Source organism: Haemaphysalis longicornis, unplaced genomic scaffold (assembly GCF_048455015.1).
Source record: "Haemaphysalis longicornis isolate Haplotype H1 unplaced genomic scaffold, Haemaphysalis longicornis Haplotype H1 scaffold_7, whole genome shotgun sequence".
Lineage (NCBI taxonomy): Eukaryota > Metazoa > Arthropoda > Arachnida > Ixodida > Ixodidae > Haemaphysalis > Haemaphysalis longicornis.
The window spans coordinates 134614870-134632782 of NW_027526422.1; the positions used below are offsets into that span (position 1 = coordinate 134614870).

The following is a 17913-nucleotide window of genomic DNA, read 5'->3' on the forward strand; positions in this document are numbered from 1 at the left end:
ACAGGCGAAGCAGTGAGCAATGCCCGCGTAGGCTTGACAGGAGAATCCAACAGGGTCAAATGATAGTTAACACGGCAGACTGCCTGATTCCAGAATCAATGAGCGTAACACACGGCAAAGATCCCCGTGGCGCCTATCTGTCGTATCTTCTCTTTATCCTCGCCCAGTTTTCACCACGTTTTCTTCTCTGTTCATGCACCAACTAGCTAGCAGCGACACGTTTTGTCAATAAAAGTAAATGAAAGACTTATTGGAGGACCTTTAAATGCGTGAGCGCCTCGTCTCTTGTCCTCGTAGCCATGAGCGTCGGCCCGGGGCACACGCCTTGATCCGGCTTCAGAAATCCGAGGCGCAGCGCTTCCCGCACGTCCTTCGGAAGCCGTTCCAACAGCGCTGAGCCTTCTAACCGTTCAAGTTGTCACGTTTGCTTGCTTTGAAAGCAGCATTGGCCACCTGCAGCTCATTTTGTTGTTCTCCACTGTAGGCACCTCGTCGCCACCATTCCTCCCTCTTTTGCCGCCCTTCTATGGTGGCTGGCCACTACGGCCCGGACTCGCTGCAACTTTCATTTCAGAACGCGCACAAGCGGCTGTAAAAGTCACGGCCAAAAACACTGCTTCATTCGCGGGCATCGTGAGCACGCTGGTAACGACAGCCATAACTCGGCGCTTGATATCATTGCAATGAGCGCAAAGAGTTTACTTGAACAGCCCCGACCGACACCAGATGCACGCACTGATGAGCCGATCCTTTAGAAATATAACTTAACAGCGTGTGAGTTCGAGCTAGTTGGTACTCCACTGTACAAATTTAAAGCGCAAAAATTCGCCCCCTGTTCGAATTTTTTAGCTTTATAATTTCGTACGATCGTTTAGAGGCTCGCAACTTTCCGTAATCTGGCTGAGCATCTCAGGCATTAGCGTCATGATAACGTGCGCGTTTTATACCAGAGGAGATAAAATGACTGAACAGACTTTCAGCCGACGGAAGCAGTGAAATTAACTTAGAGCGCTTTCTACGCAACATCGGCCCCCGTTCCCGTCCATGACACTTTCGTTCACATAGTGACAGCCATTCAAGAAGTCTGTTTCATTGCATCCCGATCTTTGCGATTTATCTATCCGTTGCTTCTTTTCATCGTTTTTAATGCGAAATGGTTAAGCGCACCATTCTGCAAAAAAGAGCCGTTGTTGTTGTAGTTTTTCGGTCGAGAATAGCCCTCCGCAGTAAATAACAAATAAATAAATAACACATTTGTGAGCCCATGATATTTCAACCCGAACTGCACAGTATGAGCTCAGTGCTCTACCAAGTGTGCTATCTACGCGCGTTGCCAGCGTAGAATAAAAGTTGTTCACTTATTCGTCGCACATGCCCACTTGGGGAATTGCCCAGGAATCGAGATATTTGAGTGGCCATGTGTCAGCTTTCCAAAGTTAACGAAAATATAACTTCGAAACGTAAAGACCGTAGAAAAGGTGCGCATAAGATGTAGGAGTATGTAGCAATGCATTACCACGCTGTCGCCTTTAAAGCACGTAAGCAGAATTACATGCCCCGAGGGAAGTTCCGTAAAGTTTGTCACCTGAGAAGATGACGATGCTCCGGAAATGTTTCTCAAATCACGAAAATATTCCTCTATGTCACTGCATTGCGTTTTTGTACGAAAAAACTTTAAGACTCTCTGAATAAGAATATTTAAACATTATTTTTGTTTTCAAAAAACGATACTTCAGTCACTTCTTTCGGAAGATGCAAGCTTCGTGTAGTTGTACCTAATGTCAGTGACCAATTTATTTGCAGGTCTGTAAGTGTCCGGAGTTTTGTTCTCACGCTCAGTAATTTGTTCTTTCGTCCAAATCGCGCAAGATGCATAGAAATAACCCACACAAGCAAACTGACAAAATATGCTTCAACACGCACGTACCCATCGTAGCGATGCAGTCGAAGCCCACAAAAGCGTAGAAGCAGGAGGCAGCACCATTCAGCACGCCGCCGAAGCCATAGGGAAAAAAGCCCCCCTCGCCATATTGCTCTCCAGGAATCTGCAAGTATCGTCATTCCAGACGCCATCGGTATAGGCATATAAAAAGATCGAGAGCACAAACTGTTTGTACACTACGCTTTACGTTGAGTTTGGTTCGAGGAAAACATACCAACCTCCCGAACTTCAGGAAGCCTGTGAAACGCTGCCTCAAATTAGCTTTTGAAATGAGCAAACACGAGGTAGCTTTATTCTGACTAGAGTGAACTAAACTAAGGAGAGTGAACAAGCGGGTGGAGGCGCCTTTCGCCGCGCCGCGAGCCGTGGACCACCCCTAGAGGCGCTGGTGCAGAATCTTTCAGCCGCTCCAGACAACCGCAGGAAACGCGGAGGGCGATGTCCACACGCGTGACTGGTGTCATCTGTGCGAAAGTTTATTTCTGAAGTGTTTTTCCCAACCATCGACGAAGTGTCTTTCTTCGAAGGCCAGCATGTGAGAAAGATGCTAAAACAGTCTGACTCCCACTACTTTTCTACACGTTGTCACAGCGGCTATCTTTGTTTGCATAGGCCAATTTGCGCTGCACAAAGCTGCTATTACACACATTTATACAGTAACGCAAACAACGTTACTTTATTACAGTACCTGTAACTGTAACAAGTTACTTTTGGAAACTTTGGAGCTGTAACTATGACAGAGTTATTTTTTGGCTTAGTTAACTGTAACTGTAACACTGTTACTTTTTACTGGTAACGTGCCCATGACTGCCCCGTTCCCTCTACTCTGGTCTCCAGCAAATGGCAATGATGTGGTGTGTGTGTGTGTGTGTGTGTGTGCGTGTGTGTGTGTGTGTGTGTGTGTGTGTGTGTGTGTGTGTGTGTGCGTGTGTGTGTGTGTGTGTGCGTGCGTGCGTGCGCGCGCGTGCGTGCGTGCGTACGTGCGTGCGTGCGTGTGTGTGAGTGTGCATGTTTCTGGGCGCGCTAACTTGAAGCGCGTGTCTCTTCCTGAGGGCAGTGCGGTCGGGCGAGAAAGTCCGCATCAACATTGGACAGTATTACTTTGGATAGATATCCCCAATGTAGGGATCTAGGCAGCGCGTATCTATAAAAAGGGCGCACTGCGGCTCGCCAGATCTTTCCCTTTGTTCATCGCTGTAAAAATGTAAATAAACCCGTTGAATTTTCGCTCTAAGATCTCCATAGTCCTGGCTCGGAAGGATCGACGGCGACCGGGCCCCACTACCGGCAGGCTGCGGACGCTACCGCTCGCAACAGCCCCCTGAGTCGGACTACAACTGTACAATCACCTCGCCATTAAAAAAAGCTTTATGGTATTTTTGTGCTAGTCTGACGGCTTCGTTCGTATGTCCTCCTAGCTTCTCTGCTCTTTTCCCACCAGCATTGCAACCTTCTTTTACCAAGCTCTACTGCTTTCCAATTCACTTTTCCGTTAACCTTGAAGCCAAGGCCTTCTGGAAGCTGGATGTCTCCCTCACTGAGGACTGGACGGATACCTTTGCACTCCTTTACAATACGTCGCATAGCTTCTGGCTCCCTGCCGCAACCGGCGCACAATTCTTTCTGTATCTACTCGCGGATAACTGTTTTCGTTTCCAAGCAACCCGCCCTTTGGTACTATCAAAGAACTTTTCCCTCGTTATGGCCTGCTTCCCCATTCTGTAGATATTTAAGGACTTATTTGCGTCCATCCTTTTTACTGCAAAGCAGTATATGTCTAACATCCCCCCCCCCCCCGGTTTTCATTCCGGTGTCATCGATTTACTCGGCGCCGCTACAAGGCTCCTCCTCACCGCCGCTGGGACCTTTTTCACAACTATTTTCCCCCTCGCCTCCACCGATGCCCCTTTGGCAAGCTGCGCAGTAGGCAGCTAACGGTGGTAGTGCGGTTATCAGATGATTTCGAAGGTTATCAGATGATTTCGAAAAATAAACGGAAGCACCGATGAGCGTAAATGGCGAATTTATGCTGCGTCTATAGAAGTGTTTGCGGGATCACCGAACGTACGGCGGCGCGCTACTCTGCTTCTACCTCGCAGTCGGCGGCCGCCACCGGCCGGCATGTTGCAAATCCTGTTTGAACCTTCAGCGCAAATGTCACGTGGTTCGGATTAGCCTCGCACAAGGGAGCAGCGAGCATGTTGCATATCGTGTTTGAACCTCCCGCGCAAACGTCACGTGTATTGGATTAGCAGAGAATGGAACAGCGCATGGGGAGCGTCAGGGGAGGGCGCTCCTTGGTGGTGACGCATGAGACGTGTGAGGGAAAGGCAGTAAGAGGGATAACGCCGTAGCCGCACGTGTCTTACTCCACTTCATCCTTCGCTAGATGCTCCTCTCCGTTTTCTTTCTTTCATCGATGCTGCGTTCCCTCACTCGGTTGCGCAGATATAACCAGACGCCGCTTCCGCGAAGCCCAGGTAACGGCTGCCAAAGGGCTGCCCCCTAAAACGACCGAGACCCGCCGCCACCGTTTCCGCTCAAATTCACTTCGCCAAGTAGCTGCAAATCCCTTCCGGTAGAAAATAAACTCGCCCAGTGTGAACTCCGGCGTGAGCTCATATTTCTTTTTCAGCTTCCAAGGCCTTCTGAGCGACATTTTCGCCGGCGTCTTTCACGCCTAAATATGCGCCATCACCGGTTGTCGGTTTATGCGTTCACGGTTTGCGGGGGGGAAAGGGGGGCGTGCACGCACAGCTAGGCGTGATGCCGCTACTGATGAAATTCAGGTTGTCCTAGTGGGAGATTTACAGGTCGAAATTACATGGCTCAAAGCGGTACTGATGGATGGCATGTCCGTTGTGCTGTTGTGAGGTTTAAACGCGGACGTTAAACGGCCCAATGAAACCTGCCCGGAGTCCTTAGCGGTAGAGCGGATTGGGTTTGTGTGTTAGGCCATGTTCATACTTCCAACGCAAAAGCCGTATCATGATCTATGGACGTAAACAATGGCATGTCAAGCTGTTCCGTTGGCTGAGACATGAAATGAGTTCATTCTTTAAAGTTATTACGACAGTTGCGGCAACAGTCTGAACCCGGCCTTACACAAACAGTAAGATGCGCTAGACGAGGGAGGGACACAGGTAGTTCCATTTTTATCTGCAAGAAAAGAGCTTGGATCCTTCAGAGGTTCATTCAGCTAATTGGCTAGGAAGTACGCTCCATCGCGAATTACGATAAAGGTGTTTTGTTTCTTCTACTCCGTGGACTGCGTCCAGCTTTGCAGGTCATCCTTCTGCACAGAGTGGAAGGGCACAAATTTTTTTTAGATAGGTGTGCCCTTCCTTTATCCATATGCCCAGATATCTGTATTTTTTACTCGCGGTATTGTTGCTTATTGAAGGAATACCGATTCCTTACGAGCGTCGTCATTAGAGATCAGAGCTCCAGACTTTGCTGTGCTAAACTCTAAATCAGGTTCAGTGGCTTCTTACCCGCACATATCTGTGAGCTGTTGCACACACTGTTCGCTATCTGCTAGTAGTACTATGTCAAGTACATACATCAGTCCCGGAATAGGTTTTTCCACTTTTTGTCCTTTGTGCTTGTAACATAAATTGAACCTATTTTACTGTCTTCAAGCTTTCTTTCTAGTCTTGCCATGCACAGCATGAACGGCAGTGGACACACAGGACAACCCTACTTTAACTTCTGTTTGTTACTACCGGTTCGGTGCACTTTATGTCCTCCCACGTAATTTGCATCTCGTTCTCATTGCGAATATCCTGCAGCAGCTGCACAAAGTCCTGGCCTAGTCCCTCCCACTCAAGTAGGCTTCATAGAAGTTCTCTATCTGCATTCTATCTGCATTGGCGTAGGCTCCCTTTATATCTAGAAATGCTATCTATAATGGCCGTTTTTGAGCCATTGACACCTCTATGCATTGTATTACGACAAATAGGTTGTCCTCTAAGCGCGTGCTTTGTTTGAATTCATTTTGTAGTTCCCATGGTATGCCGTTCCCCTCTGTCCACTCTTGTAGTTCCGCTTTTATGGCTTACAATGCCAGCCTGTATACCACTGAGGTAACTGTGATGGGCCTGTACGAGTTGGCATCAGACCAGTCTCTTTTACCTTTATCGATCAGCTTCATCCTGCTCTTACGCATATCGTTTCGTACTTGCTTAGTTTTTATTACTCTTTCGATCGTTTGAATCGGTTGTGCTTTGCTTTTTTCGGTAGAGCACACTCACCAGCCCTATAGGAACTTCATCCGACCCTATTGCCGTATTAGCAGGAACATTTTCTTCAGCCTGTTCCTTCAGTTTAGTTTCTCCAACTTTAGTTCTCTATCTGTAAGTTCTCTATCTCTCCGTTCTTCTGAACTTCTCTTGTATGACTGAGGGAATGCGCCGTACCGCCTTTTCCCTTTTTCGTACTTGACCTTCATCGCTTATGGTATGACTTTGTATGTCTTCAGTCTTTTCCCTTAGTTCATTTCCATGGTCCCTTTACATGGCTACTAAACGCTGCGGTAGCGACACCTCGCGGTGTCGACGCAAACTGGCGTGGCTCGGCGCCGGGGCCCGGGATACACCCCATACTCTATTTTACCCTAATCCTGACCATGCATGAACCTGGTCACATCGCCGCCAATTTGGAAGACTCCCCAAACTCCAGTGTTGCTTTCCCACTTCCGAACAAATGCTATATGTGTACGCTACATTACGCCAGAAAAATCTCTGCTCCCTAAAAGGGGCTAAAATATTTAAAACTTTGCCATTCGGCAAGTGTGTTTGTTATGAAAGAATAAGAAAAAATCCAGGGCACGCGGATCCTTCCACAAAACTTCTTTGACAGCCATTTTTAGGTGCTTTCAAATGATTAAGGACACATACTTACTCTTATTATGACCGGTTGCTCTGAAACCTTCCAATTTGATTGTAGCGAGGCTTCATAACATGTCTGATGCGGTAAGTGAGTGAGAGAACACTTGTTTACACCTCCTCAAGGTAAACAAAAACAATTTTTATTGGTGTAGCAGGAGCCAAAGACTGCTATGAGGCAAACTTTTCAAAAACTAGCTATTTCTTGTGGTGTTGAAAACATCATGAAACGACCAGCAGGCTTTAAGCTCGGAATTGTGGTCGTTGCCGTACCTGCGTCACATTGTGCTATAATCCCGAGTTGCGAAAAATGATGTGGAACACTAATGTTAGGGTGTGTGCTCATTTCCCGTACTGGGGTGGTATCTTATATTCTTATCTACCGAGCTCCTTTCCTTGCATTCCTCTAGGACAGTCTTCGCGTGCGTACCTGCGTGCGTACGTGCGTGCGTGTGTGCGTGCTTGCGTGTGTGTGTGTGTGTGCGTGCGTGCGTGCGTGCTTGCGTGCGTGCGTGCGTGCGTGCGTGCGTGTGTGTGTGTGTGTGTGTGCGTGCGTGCGTGCGTGCGTGCGTGCGTGCGTGTGTGCGTGCATGCGTGCGTGCGTGCGAGGGAGTGTGCTTACGTCTTTGAGTGGGGGCGTAGAAAGAAACAAAAGGGACTCACGTCCTCTGGCTTGAGTCGCCAGTTGGCAATGTCTGCCTTGAAGGAGCCCGCAATTACCACGAACAGCACCACCAACAGGTTGACGCACGTGAAAACTGTGTTGAAGCTTGTGGACTCCTTCACCCCAATGGCCACTATCACTGCACACACACACGGTTAAGGTACGCGCATGACAGCAAAATGATCTATTGGCGGTGAGCGCGAACACAGGCGGCGCTGCGAAGCGCGCCTCCGTGACGTCAGCTTAGGGATTCTCGCATTTGTCGTCTGCTTCACTCAGGATCGCTTTCCCTGCTGTTTCTTTGCGCTCGGTCAACGTCTGATGCTTGTCCGCACCAGAATTGGCGTGTGGGTAACTTTTTATCATAATAATAGGCTTAAAATCGCATACTCTAGCTCATGGTTTTGGATACCGCTACGGGAGACACCTTGCCGGCGCCACCCCATTCCTTGCGAAGCAGGTCCTGTGCGGAGCGCGAAGAGTCGGTGCTAGGCGTCAGCTTCTCACGTAAGCATTCGAACAAAAGGAACAGTCAGCTGCTAATAACCGACAACAGCGAAAATGGAAGACCAAAACAAATTCTAGGCCTTCAGGGCTGTCGACTTTGGCAGAAGGCATCACGATTCCCGGTAATCATATGTAAGGTAAAACAGTTTTTGCAACCTTGCCGAACGCTCGAACGCGTTTTGTCACATCACTTTACGTTGTCAAGGCATGAAAGTTTGCCGACATGCACTATAGACTGCAAAAACTGTAGGTTGAGTTCCAAATAACCCAGTGTGTATATACGCGCGTGCTGATTCTATACCAGGCATCTAACCAGTATGGAGGTTTATTGAGCAAAATGAGTCACGTCTTCGTTAAATTTATAGTAACACATATATGTTTAAGACCTGGAGGGATATTTCGGAACATTTTGCACAGCCATATTTTCCCGATATACGGATATGCGTTATAGGAAAACTGCACTCAAGAGGAGGAGGAGGAGTAAGGGGAGGAGGGGAAAACTTTGTTTAACAATTAAATCGCTCTGGTTACTTGGCCGGGTCCTCAGTCCAGGACAAGAGAGTAAAAGTAATTTTCTTCAAATCATAGAACGCCATTCCGAGTAGAATAGGATTTGTTCTTCGCGCCTGGAAGGGTTGAAAAGCAATAAAGAGCTACTTGGAATCCTTCTTCAGTTTTGAGTCTTGTAATATATGCAGGTATACTATTTATTACGTTAGTTAGCGAGTATATCATGCCTTCAACACCGTAATCATGTCATCATTGTTCGAGTTGAGAGTCAGTTCGTTATGATAACGATATAATTACGATAGAAATTCGGAGTACAAAAGCCGCCTTCGAGTACTGTGGACCACGTTGTTTAGGGCGCGATCGCGGTGGCGTAGCACAAACCTTCTCATTGTATTTGCATGTGAATAAACAAAGCACGCTGCGGATATGCACCTTCTTGCACGCAGCCGTAATGAAAGCCAATTTGTGAAGAAGGGAATGTATACCATACAAAATGAAGGAAATATCCACACGACCTTTGTGAGGCTCCCAAACATCCCGAAACCTCCTAATAAGAAGTTGGTGACGGCGCAGAAAAATTAATGCGTTGGGCAGAAAAAAAAGCAAGAAGCATTGATCCGATACAAGACAACAACGAAAGAAACAGAAGAAAGCCGCTTTATATCCTGCTGTGCGATGAGCGTGTAGAGGTCGCTGCTTGGTACGTAGTATTAGACTGTTGAGTCTTCATAGGAGCATCTCAAAAATACTGCAGGGAAGCCTACGCATTTTGAATACTTATCGAGAAGCTCTGATCGCTGATCCTCGCGAATAAGCAAGAAAGGACGAGTTACACACGATCTTCTAACCGATACTCTGAAGAAAGTTGTTCTCTATCTCTTCGTGTGTTGCAAACTTGTGGGGGATACAGCTTCAAATTATTCAGATGCGTCAGAAGCTGGCAAAATAACTGAGTCGCTAGAAATACGCTTTTTAACGCACTACAGCAACGAAGCGGGTGATTTCTAGCCCAGGCACTGCTGCCCCTCACAAGCGGAGTGTAGCAGACGACAGCGGCGCGAGTCCCTAAGCTGACGTCAGAGCCAGGGGGCGCCACTCAAACATCTCACCGCCAATAGCCCTACTGTCAACCGCACCTTGACTGCGCACAAAACGGAACAGCAGCAAAGACTGAGAGCTGTGAACATTGTTGGGTAAACACGTACTGACGGTTCTTGAAAAACAGACGTAAAGTGTCGACCCATTGCACTAAGTAGAGATGTAAGCGGTTTAAAAAACAATTAAATCATTGGTGGAAAAAGTTGCTTTCATTATTTTTTTTTCAACCAAAATAACAATGAAGAAACAAACAGAGCCTGTTCGGGGAAATTTTTTGTGGCGCGACCAATCTGCAGTGAGGGAAACGCTTTCTGGAATAATTGCCTTGAAGTGAAATCGTGCGCAGATTTTGAGAGCGCAGCATGTAACCATTAGTACATTCTTTTCAGTGTTCAAGGAAAGAAAAATGTATCGGGTACATAAGACTCAAAGGATTTGAAAGCGCAAGCCAGCGATTATCGAAGTCTCCTTCGCTGCTGCATCGTGTTTGCGGTGCCGTGACGTTCACCTGTCATGTGACACGCACCCGGATAATTCCTGTTCCATCCTGGCATTGTACAGGGTGAAGTTACCGCACTTGGCTGCGGCTCTTCGCGACCCAGGTTCAAATGCCATTCGAACCCAAATAAGTTTTTATGTATCTTCTAATTAAATTCTTCTTGCAGCTGCCGTAATTTGGATACCTTCGTGTAGTCGCCAGCACCGACGGCCACTTTTCCCGTTTGGTAAGACACCTAAGGCTTTCGCCGTAAGGAGCATGTAGAGTTTTAATAGACATACGCGGAATCGTCCTTTTTAAATTTTTCATATTTTCCTGAAAGAAACCTAAAAACACGCGTTTTTTCTCCAAACCTTTAAAAATTTGATGAAACCTGACCTCTCTAGCACTAGGAAAACCGATTTAACGTTGAACAACGTCATCAAAAAGTGTAAATGAGGCAGCACAGTAGAGACGAAGCATTATTTTAGGGCGGCTCAACGCATCTGCGTCTACTGGTCAACCATGAAAGGAGAGTTACGGCAGAGACACCCACCGGTGAGGACGAGGGTGATGCCAAAAGCGAACAGGTCTGGGTAAGAGGAGAGTCCCGCTATCTTCAGGGGCATCCACTGCTGCATGTGCCGCTCAATCGTGTGATTCACCAGGCTGTCCAGGTAGCCGCTGTAGCCGCGCGCCACAGAAGCGTTTCCTGCTCGCGATCGTTAAAGGCAAATTAAATTTATTTTCCTGGTTCTCGCAATTTACCTTTAAACCATCGAAATACTCGTAAAAAGAACTACAAGAACAGAATACTGGCCCCAACAGAACCTTCTACTCTTACTTATCCCGACTTATGCACAAGCTGCAACAATAGCAGCAAAATGAATGAATAAAATGGACTTTGGTGTCAGGGAGTTAAAGGAGCCATGAAGACAAATTACAAGTTGGGTTTATTAGAAAGACTGCTTAGTCCCGATAACAATGATACCAATATCATCGCAATATTCGAAAAGATGACGGAGATATTAAAGAAAACGTGTGAAGCAGTCGCGACCCCCGAGCCAATTTCCCGCAACTTTTCTATGACGTCACGGAACCTTGTTTGTGCGATTGGCGACCGCCTAACTGACCTGTCGCGACGACACATGACTGGACGTCTGTAATGGGGCCTCTAGTTCCATTTGACCGCATCACTTGAATGCTAACGTGCAGTTAACGCTCTGGAAATTATGTTTTATTGTTGGCCCGTATGACGTCATTCTTGCTCATAACACGTCACTGTGGCGCAAAATTTGAACGTTTTTATATACTTCTTGCTTTTTTTTAGTTAAAAATCATCTTTTGTGGCTGTAATGGAGCTGAGTGAGATACTGAATCCTAGTTCTATCAAATTAAACGAAGTTGTATTTTCCCTTCATGGCTCCTTTAAGGTGCTGAAGGACACTTGGGCTATGATTCGTTTTTCATGGCGGAGAGCGATTGCCAAGTTTCCGCCACTAACTTAAATTCCCTGCACATGAGAATATTAAAACCTGCGCTGATGATTTGCAATTAGTTTTTTAGCGCAGGCACCTTTGGCGTTTAAGTTCCTCGCTGAGCTGATGAATGAAGCAGAAGACCGGAAGTTGATAACCGCAAAACCAAAATGGTCAAATACAACTACAATTACAAATACAGAATATACAAAAAATGATTTGCAACTTGCGGAGATTGTACACTGTATTTTTACTAATCATCTACGCAGTCGCGAGCCAGGGCTACAGAGTCTGTGCCTGCATTGTACATGGGCACACCGATCGGTTATAAAGGGGCCATGCGGAAAAAACATAAGTTTGGTTCAGTCGAAAGATTGCCTCGTTAGAATCATACTGACACCACTTTTAACGTAAACTTCGCTCAACTAAGCGATATAATTAGAAAATGGAGAATGACCATGAGACTCACTAGGTCATTTCCTGCACTATAACATGTGACATCATGTGCACAGCCATGCAATTTGGCTGGGGCCGGCAATAGGAAACGCAAGTTGTTAGGCAGGGCTTATAAGCTTGCAGAATGAGATATTTACGCTTATAAGGGACCTGAAATAGGTCCTGCCGATACATTGCTGTTCGCATTTTTAGGTAAATCGGTGTCCCAGTAATCATCCGCTTCAACAATTTTGTTAAAGCGAGGAGTATTACTGGAGTTATTGCAAATCAAAACGTCGCCTTTTCGCCAGCGCCGCGATTCTCCCGCGTTTCGTTTACCTCCTCGCACCACGCGATTGTAACTGCCCAGGATTCCTCGCTTCTCGGCCACGTCTGCAACAACACCCGGTGGAGGGCGTCGTCTGCTACTGCGATTTTCTGAGCCGCAGCATCGCTCTGCGGCGGTGCCGTCTGACTTTCTGCGTCCGTATAAGGCCATATATATATATCAGTTTTCTTAAGAAACCTCCACTCCGCTCCCGAATGGAAATGATGGTGGAATAATAAAAGATATTGAATAATCTACCATCTCATATCATTTCTCAAAAGACAACACAAACTTCCAGGAACTAATTCAGCAGCTAACCTAGCACTTTCCTCTTCTTTTTTTTTTTCTTTTCCGTCCTTCAAAATGTGCACTGAACACTTTTATTTTTGCTCTGTATTTTATTTTTGTTGTTCTGATAGGTTGTACATCGTGTCGTGCTTGAATTTGAACCATCTGTATTATATTCCTGTCTTTTTGTTGCTATAATGATTTGATTACTGCGTTATCACTTTTTTCAAGTTCACAATGTGTATTTATTTGCGTTTGCAGTGTGAACATTCCTGCTTCTTTTTGTTTATTTTTTCCGCTTTACTGCGCTAATACAACACGTGTGCTAAGTAACCCCCCTATGTAATACCCCCTCACGGGAGCCTTTAGCGGTATTTCGAATAAATAAATAAATAAATAAATAAATAAATAAATAAATAAATAAATAAATAAATAAATAAATAATGGGGCGGGACTTTTACGCTTCCACACAACGCCGAAAGATCACGCGAAAAGAGAACGACCCTGTAACCATGCGTTCACGGCGACGACATGTTTTAGTACATATGAGAGTAAAATATCTGAGCAAACGACTAAAGAATTGCCTAAAAATTGTTTTTGTGAGCACGTACATGCGTTCCGAACCGATGTCGGTTTAAATATTGCCTAATTGGCCGCTATTTCATGCCAATGTCGAGCTTGGTAGGGTTGTGGTGGCGCCTTGCACGTGCGTACACAGGCAATTATTTCGTTCCGTTATTTCGATTGGTTCTAAACATTTATAACCTTAACAAAAGCAGCCGAAGGGTTCCACGGTAGGGCACAGGGACATTTTTTAGAGTGCGTCGTGTATTCCATTTCCCCCTCTCCAGACATTCTGAGACACGTTGTATATTATATAGGCGGCATTCTGTAGCGTAACAACTCCTGCCGTCTGGCAGCTTCTCTAACACAGTGACATAAAGCCTCTTTTATTCTCCGGTATACGACGACAAATGTAAAGGATGCTCCCGAAGGCCTAGCTCCAAAAATATTTTGCTAGCCTGCGCCACAGAGTACAGTATCATTCATACATCAGCCGGAAAGACGAGCCGCTCACCGATGACGTACTCCAGGATGAGGTTCCAGCCGATGACGAAGGCCATGAACTCCCCGACTGTGACATAGCTGTAGACGTACGCTGACCCTGCCCGAGGAACGCGAGCCCCAAGTTCCGCATAACATAGGGCTGTCGGTGACAAAGAAAAATATCTCACGTGACGTTTCTGCTCGATATGATTCACGGAAGCATATTTTAGCATGCACGCGTAAGCGGCTCTTGCGGGTTAAGCCGCCATTGCACGTAAAATGCGCAGAAAAAGTTACGAATATTCTGCCACGTAACCCGCACAGTCATTGATGTCTGTACATAAACGAGGGCGCACAATTCCAGAAATGGCAGTGGACGGTTCCCTGGGAAAGGCCTCCAGTGCAACAAATGCTAAAACCGCACTTTTCGAGCAAATAACTAAGCCTGCAAGGAGGCTGTTTACATCTTGTGGTACGTGTGCTTATTCTATGCTCCATTCCTAGACTATATCCAGAATTTGGATAGTGACGACATCACAGTGTAACATGCTCTACTCTGAAGCAGCTATGCGTGGTATGATTCGCACCTTGCTCGCAACTGTATTTTACGCCATTTGAATTTTTTGTCCCTCAAAAGGATAAAGCAGAACAAAAAAGTCTACTTATGAAGAACCAAAGTTTATACCGTAGCCTCACAATATATGGTTCGGACATATCCCCATCTCGCACACAGAAGCTCATTCTTTTAGTTAACACTAGAATGGGCTGTATGAATCAGCGGTGCAGTTCTTTTTTGGTGCATTCTATTCTACGTGTGCCGTCTGACCTGAGAAGACGGAGGCGACACCAGCGATCAGGAAGGAGAGAACTACGGCGGGCCCAGCCTTGGTGCTGGCCACTTGTCCGGCTAGAACGTAAATTCCCAGACCGAGGGTGCCACCCACACCTGCAACGACCACAGCAGGCACGCAAGGTCACCTTAGCGCATCCACGCCCCCAGACACAGGGGCGTGAAGCTTACCACCATTTCACCTTTGCAACGCCGTATAACGACATTCGAAGAAACCCTTTAGACTGTTCATTGTTTTGCGAGGACATTGGCTCTAATTCAAATCAGGAATTTGAAGTGCTGAAGAAATGGCTAGCTTCGGAAGCATGCCGTAGCGAAGGGCCACGGTAGAATAATCTGAACCACCTAGGATCCCCTCCACAAGCATTGAGAACATGCCACCGAGGTTTTTACTGTGAACCTGTCAAAAAATACATAAATAGCGACATGCGACCTTGAGCTCACCAGCACAACGTGTTTTAGCCACGAAGCGCTCTGGTAGATTTCATATTTGGTGATTTTGTCACTCGCCGCTAACCTAATACCAACTTAGCTGCAGTAGCACTAGTCAGCTAAAAACCGATGCGGCAAGCTCGGCCAGTGGCAGCACTCAAATTTGCGTGCACGCCGAGCACAGCACACTAGGCTCACGAAAAGCTATAGCTGCCGAAAACGGTTTTAGTATGAAGAAAAAAAAACATACGGTATCGTGGCTGTAGTATAAATAGAAATCCGATGGTTGGAACGCATACAGACCTTTTTCAGCAATTCTAAGGAATCAATGCACAGTGAAAGCAATACTGATAGGATGAAATTGTCAAAAAACGAGGAATACGATGCGGAAACCCAGGGCCGAATTTTCTAAAGCGTGGAGCGTCACTTTGAAACCACCCGGTACTAGCGTGCGAATGCGTGTATTTGTTTGTCCGGGCGTCACTTAGAAGGGGGGTAGGAAATATAAAAATATGACGGGGCGTGCCGAGAAGGGCAAACTGCACCAGGCGCAAAGCGACGCGCAAAACAACGGAAGTCAGTGCGAGTCGTTCTGCGCGTCGCTTTGGGCCTGTTGCAATTGCTCCTCCTTAGTATGCCCCCGTGTGAATTTTGCCGTTTCCCGCCCTTCCAAGCTACGCCCGGGTCGAAGAATACATGCATTTGCACGCTGGTACCGAGTCGTTTCAAAGTGACGCCCTTCGCTGTAGAGAAGTCGGCCCCAGGTCTTACTGATCACCTTTTCTGCCAGTGCGGCTACAACAACAACCACAAAACCATCCCACCCAAAAACATTCTTCTAATTACGCCAAAGAATTGTGTTGCGTGAAGCCGAAGCCTAGCTTCCACATACAATAATGGCAAATTCTGAAATAACTAGCTCACTTGTTCTTTTTGCTGCTCAGGTACCGTTAAAGGAACCCTAAATTGGCGCAGCCACTCCACCGCAACAGAACTCCCACACCAAATAAAATGCAGAGAGGACAGGCAGGCGGGTGCAGCATTCGTTCCATGACATTGTAGGAAGACAAGTATACTTTCTGAACGGAAAACATCACTGTAAAAACAATGTTTCTCACAACATTTCAGCCTACTCCCAAGGGGTTCCTTTTCCACTACAAATGGGAACGTAAAAGCAGAGCCAGCTGAACAGCCACGCCTGTGTAAGCCGGGCCACCTCCGCCACTTCTTGGCATTGCTACTTACCAAGCAGAGTCAGGTCAAAGGTCGAAAGGCACCGCTTGAGTTGCGAGGCCTCTGCGTCAGCTCCGACCTGTTTCTTTCGGATGAGGGCATCCCGCAATGCCCGTGCATGCTTTCCTATTTCCCGAAGCAGGCCATCTCCCGATCCGTCCTCTCCTTTACTTGTACCTGCACAAAACGTCGCAGTCTCTGGGAGAGGTCCTCAAACGCAGCAGGCGTAGTTGGTACCGCACTGGCACAAAGATGGCTACCGACACTACTAGGTAAATACGAGCCTGATGTAATCGTGCACTGGAGAGGTCATTAGAAGAAGCATGTGTCGTAGATTCAGAACATCCAACAAACTTGCGCTCAAACGAACTGAAATTATGCAGCTGCCGTGCCTGTTTTTCTTACCCTGGATATTTACGCAACAATTAGGCGGTGAGCAGACGCAATTAAAACAGTTTTCACTTTACTGCGTTAAGATAATGCAACGGCATAATTGAAATCTGTTGCTAACTAATTATCCCAGACAATGTCATCAAAATTGTGCCTTTTAAAAACAATCTTCAAGCATCTGCGATATGAGTATGATGACCTAGTTTGCTCAAATGTTCAATGCAATCAAAAACGTACACTACTCAGTTCCATGGCTTTAATGGACTGCGGAAGGATCAAACCCGACCTCCTGATCATTTATAGACATTCATACGAACGTAGTCTTAACTTCAGCTTGATAGTGGTAGCCAGGGGCCAGATTCTGTAAGGTTCCGGTTGTCTGAAGGAAAACACAAAGCCCCAGTTCTCGCGAACAGCAAAGCTAATGCGCCAGCGATGCGATGGGTCTCTTTGCGTGTTATCTCTTGCAGTGGTGGTGTCTGCCTTCTTCGGTTCGCAAGCACTACAAATGTTCGAACGCAAGACATACATGCCCGTACTCTGAATACTAACACAGACAAACATACCACAGAAGACCATTCTCGCAGAGGAGTATTTGACAACTCATTATAAGCGGAAATTTATGTTGCGCCTGAGGCCTACACGTTAAAGACCGCCAATCTCCTAACGCACGCTCAATGACACAAACTTGCCAAATGAGGCTTGCTTGCGAAGCCGCAACTGGTCTGCATAAGATCGTCTAGTATTTGCTCAAGAAGAGATGAGTCATCGTTCAAATTCAGCATCGTTGTCTTTACTTCATTCAAGAAAAGATGCATCATGCATCGCTAAGTTATTAACTATTTCGTACCCCAGCTATGTATTCGATTTGCATTCTGCAAACCGCTGAAATCAATCGCAGTAATTTGGCAAAATTTCAGGCCACCTTTCTGATGTCCCAAAACCCACGTCTCTGTTTAACACCAGAGTAGGTAAGCCTTTGCCTTAGTGCACTTCACTACATTTCACTACACTACATTTAGCGGTCCCACGATAAATGGCGAGCAGTGTCCGATAATGAGATGTTGGCAAGCCATACATAGCAGGAACAGAATTCATAACTTGCGAAATTTTAGAAGCGATCGTATCGGTAAGGCTGAAATATACATTACCAAGGCCTTCCTAACTGTAGCTGCTGCGCGCCCTTCTCGTCACCCTTCATGAATAGGTTGTTTTCTTGCTACATGTAGTGCGAAGAACGATTATGTATGTGGCTGTTTAGCTTTCACCAAAGCAAAAGCAAGCAGTAATTTTAAAAGACTTCAGACGACAGCAACCCAACAGAAACGTGACAGCCTTTGTTCTAAA

General features: G+C 46.5%; 1 protein-coding gene across 3 annotated transcripts in view; it reads right to left on the minus strand.

The window, feature by feature from the left end:
• The window catches only part of LOC144147021 (high affinity cationic amino acid transporter 1-like), a 75151-nt gene that overhangs the window by 39349 nt on the left and 17889 nt on the right, over window positions 1-17913 (minus strand). For 2 of the 3 annotated variants that reach the window (XM_077679042.1, XM_077679039.1), the window contains exons 2-7: window positions 16189-16353; window positions 14488-14607; window positions 13693-13821; window positions 10642-10797; window positions 7492-7631; window positions 1928-2045 (exon numbers count right to left, since the gene is read on the minus strand). In XM_077679042.1, coding sequence (XP_077535168.1) covers window positions 1928-2045; window positions 7492-7631; window positions 10642-10797; window positions 13693-13821; window positions 14488-14607; window positions 16189-16353 — 828 coding nt within the window. The remainder of the gene's footprint in view (window positions 1-1927; window positions 2046-7491; window positions 7632-10641; window positions 10798-13692; window positions 13822-14487; window positions 14608-16188; window positions 16354-17913) is intronic. The other variant, XM_077679041.1, reaches the window with a different exon arrangement.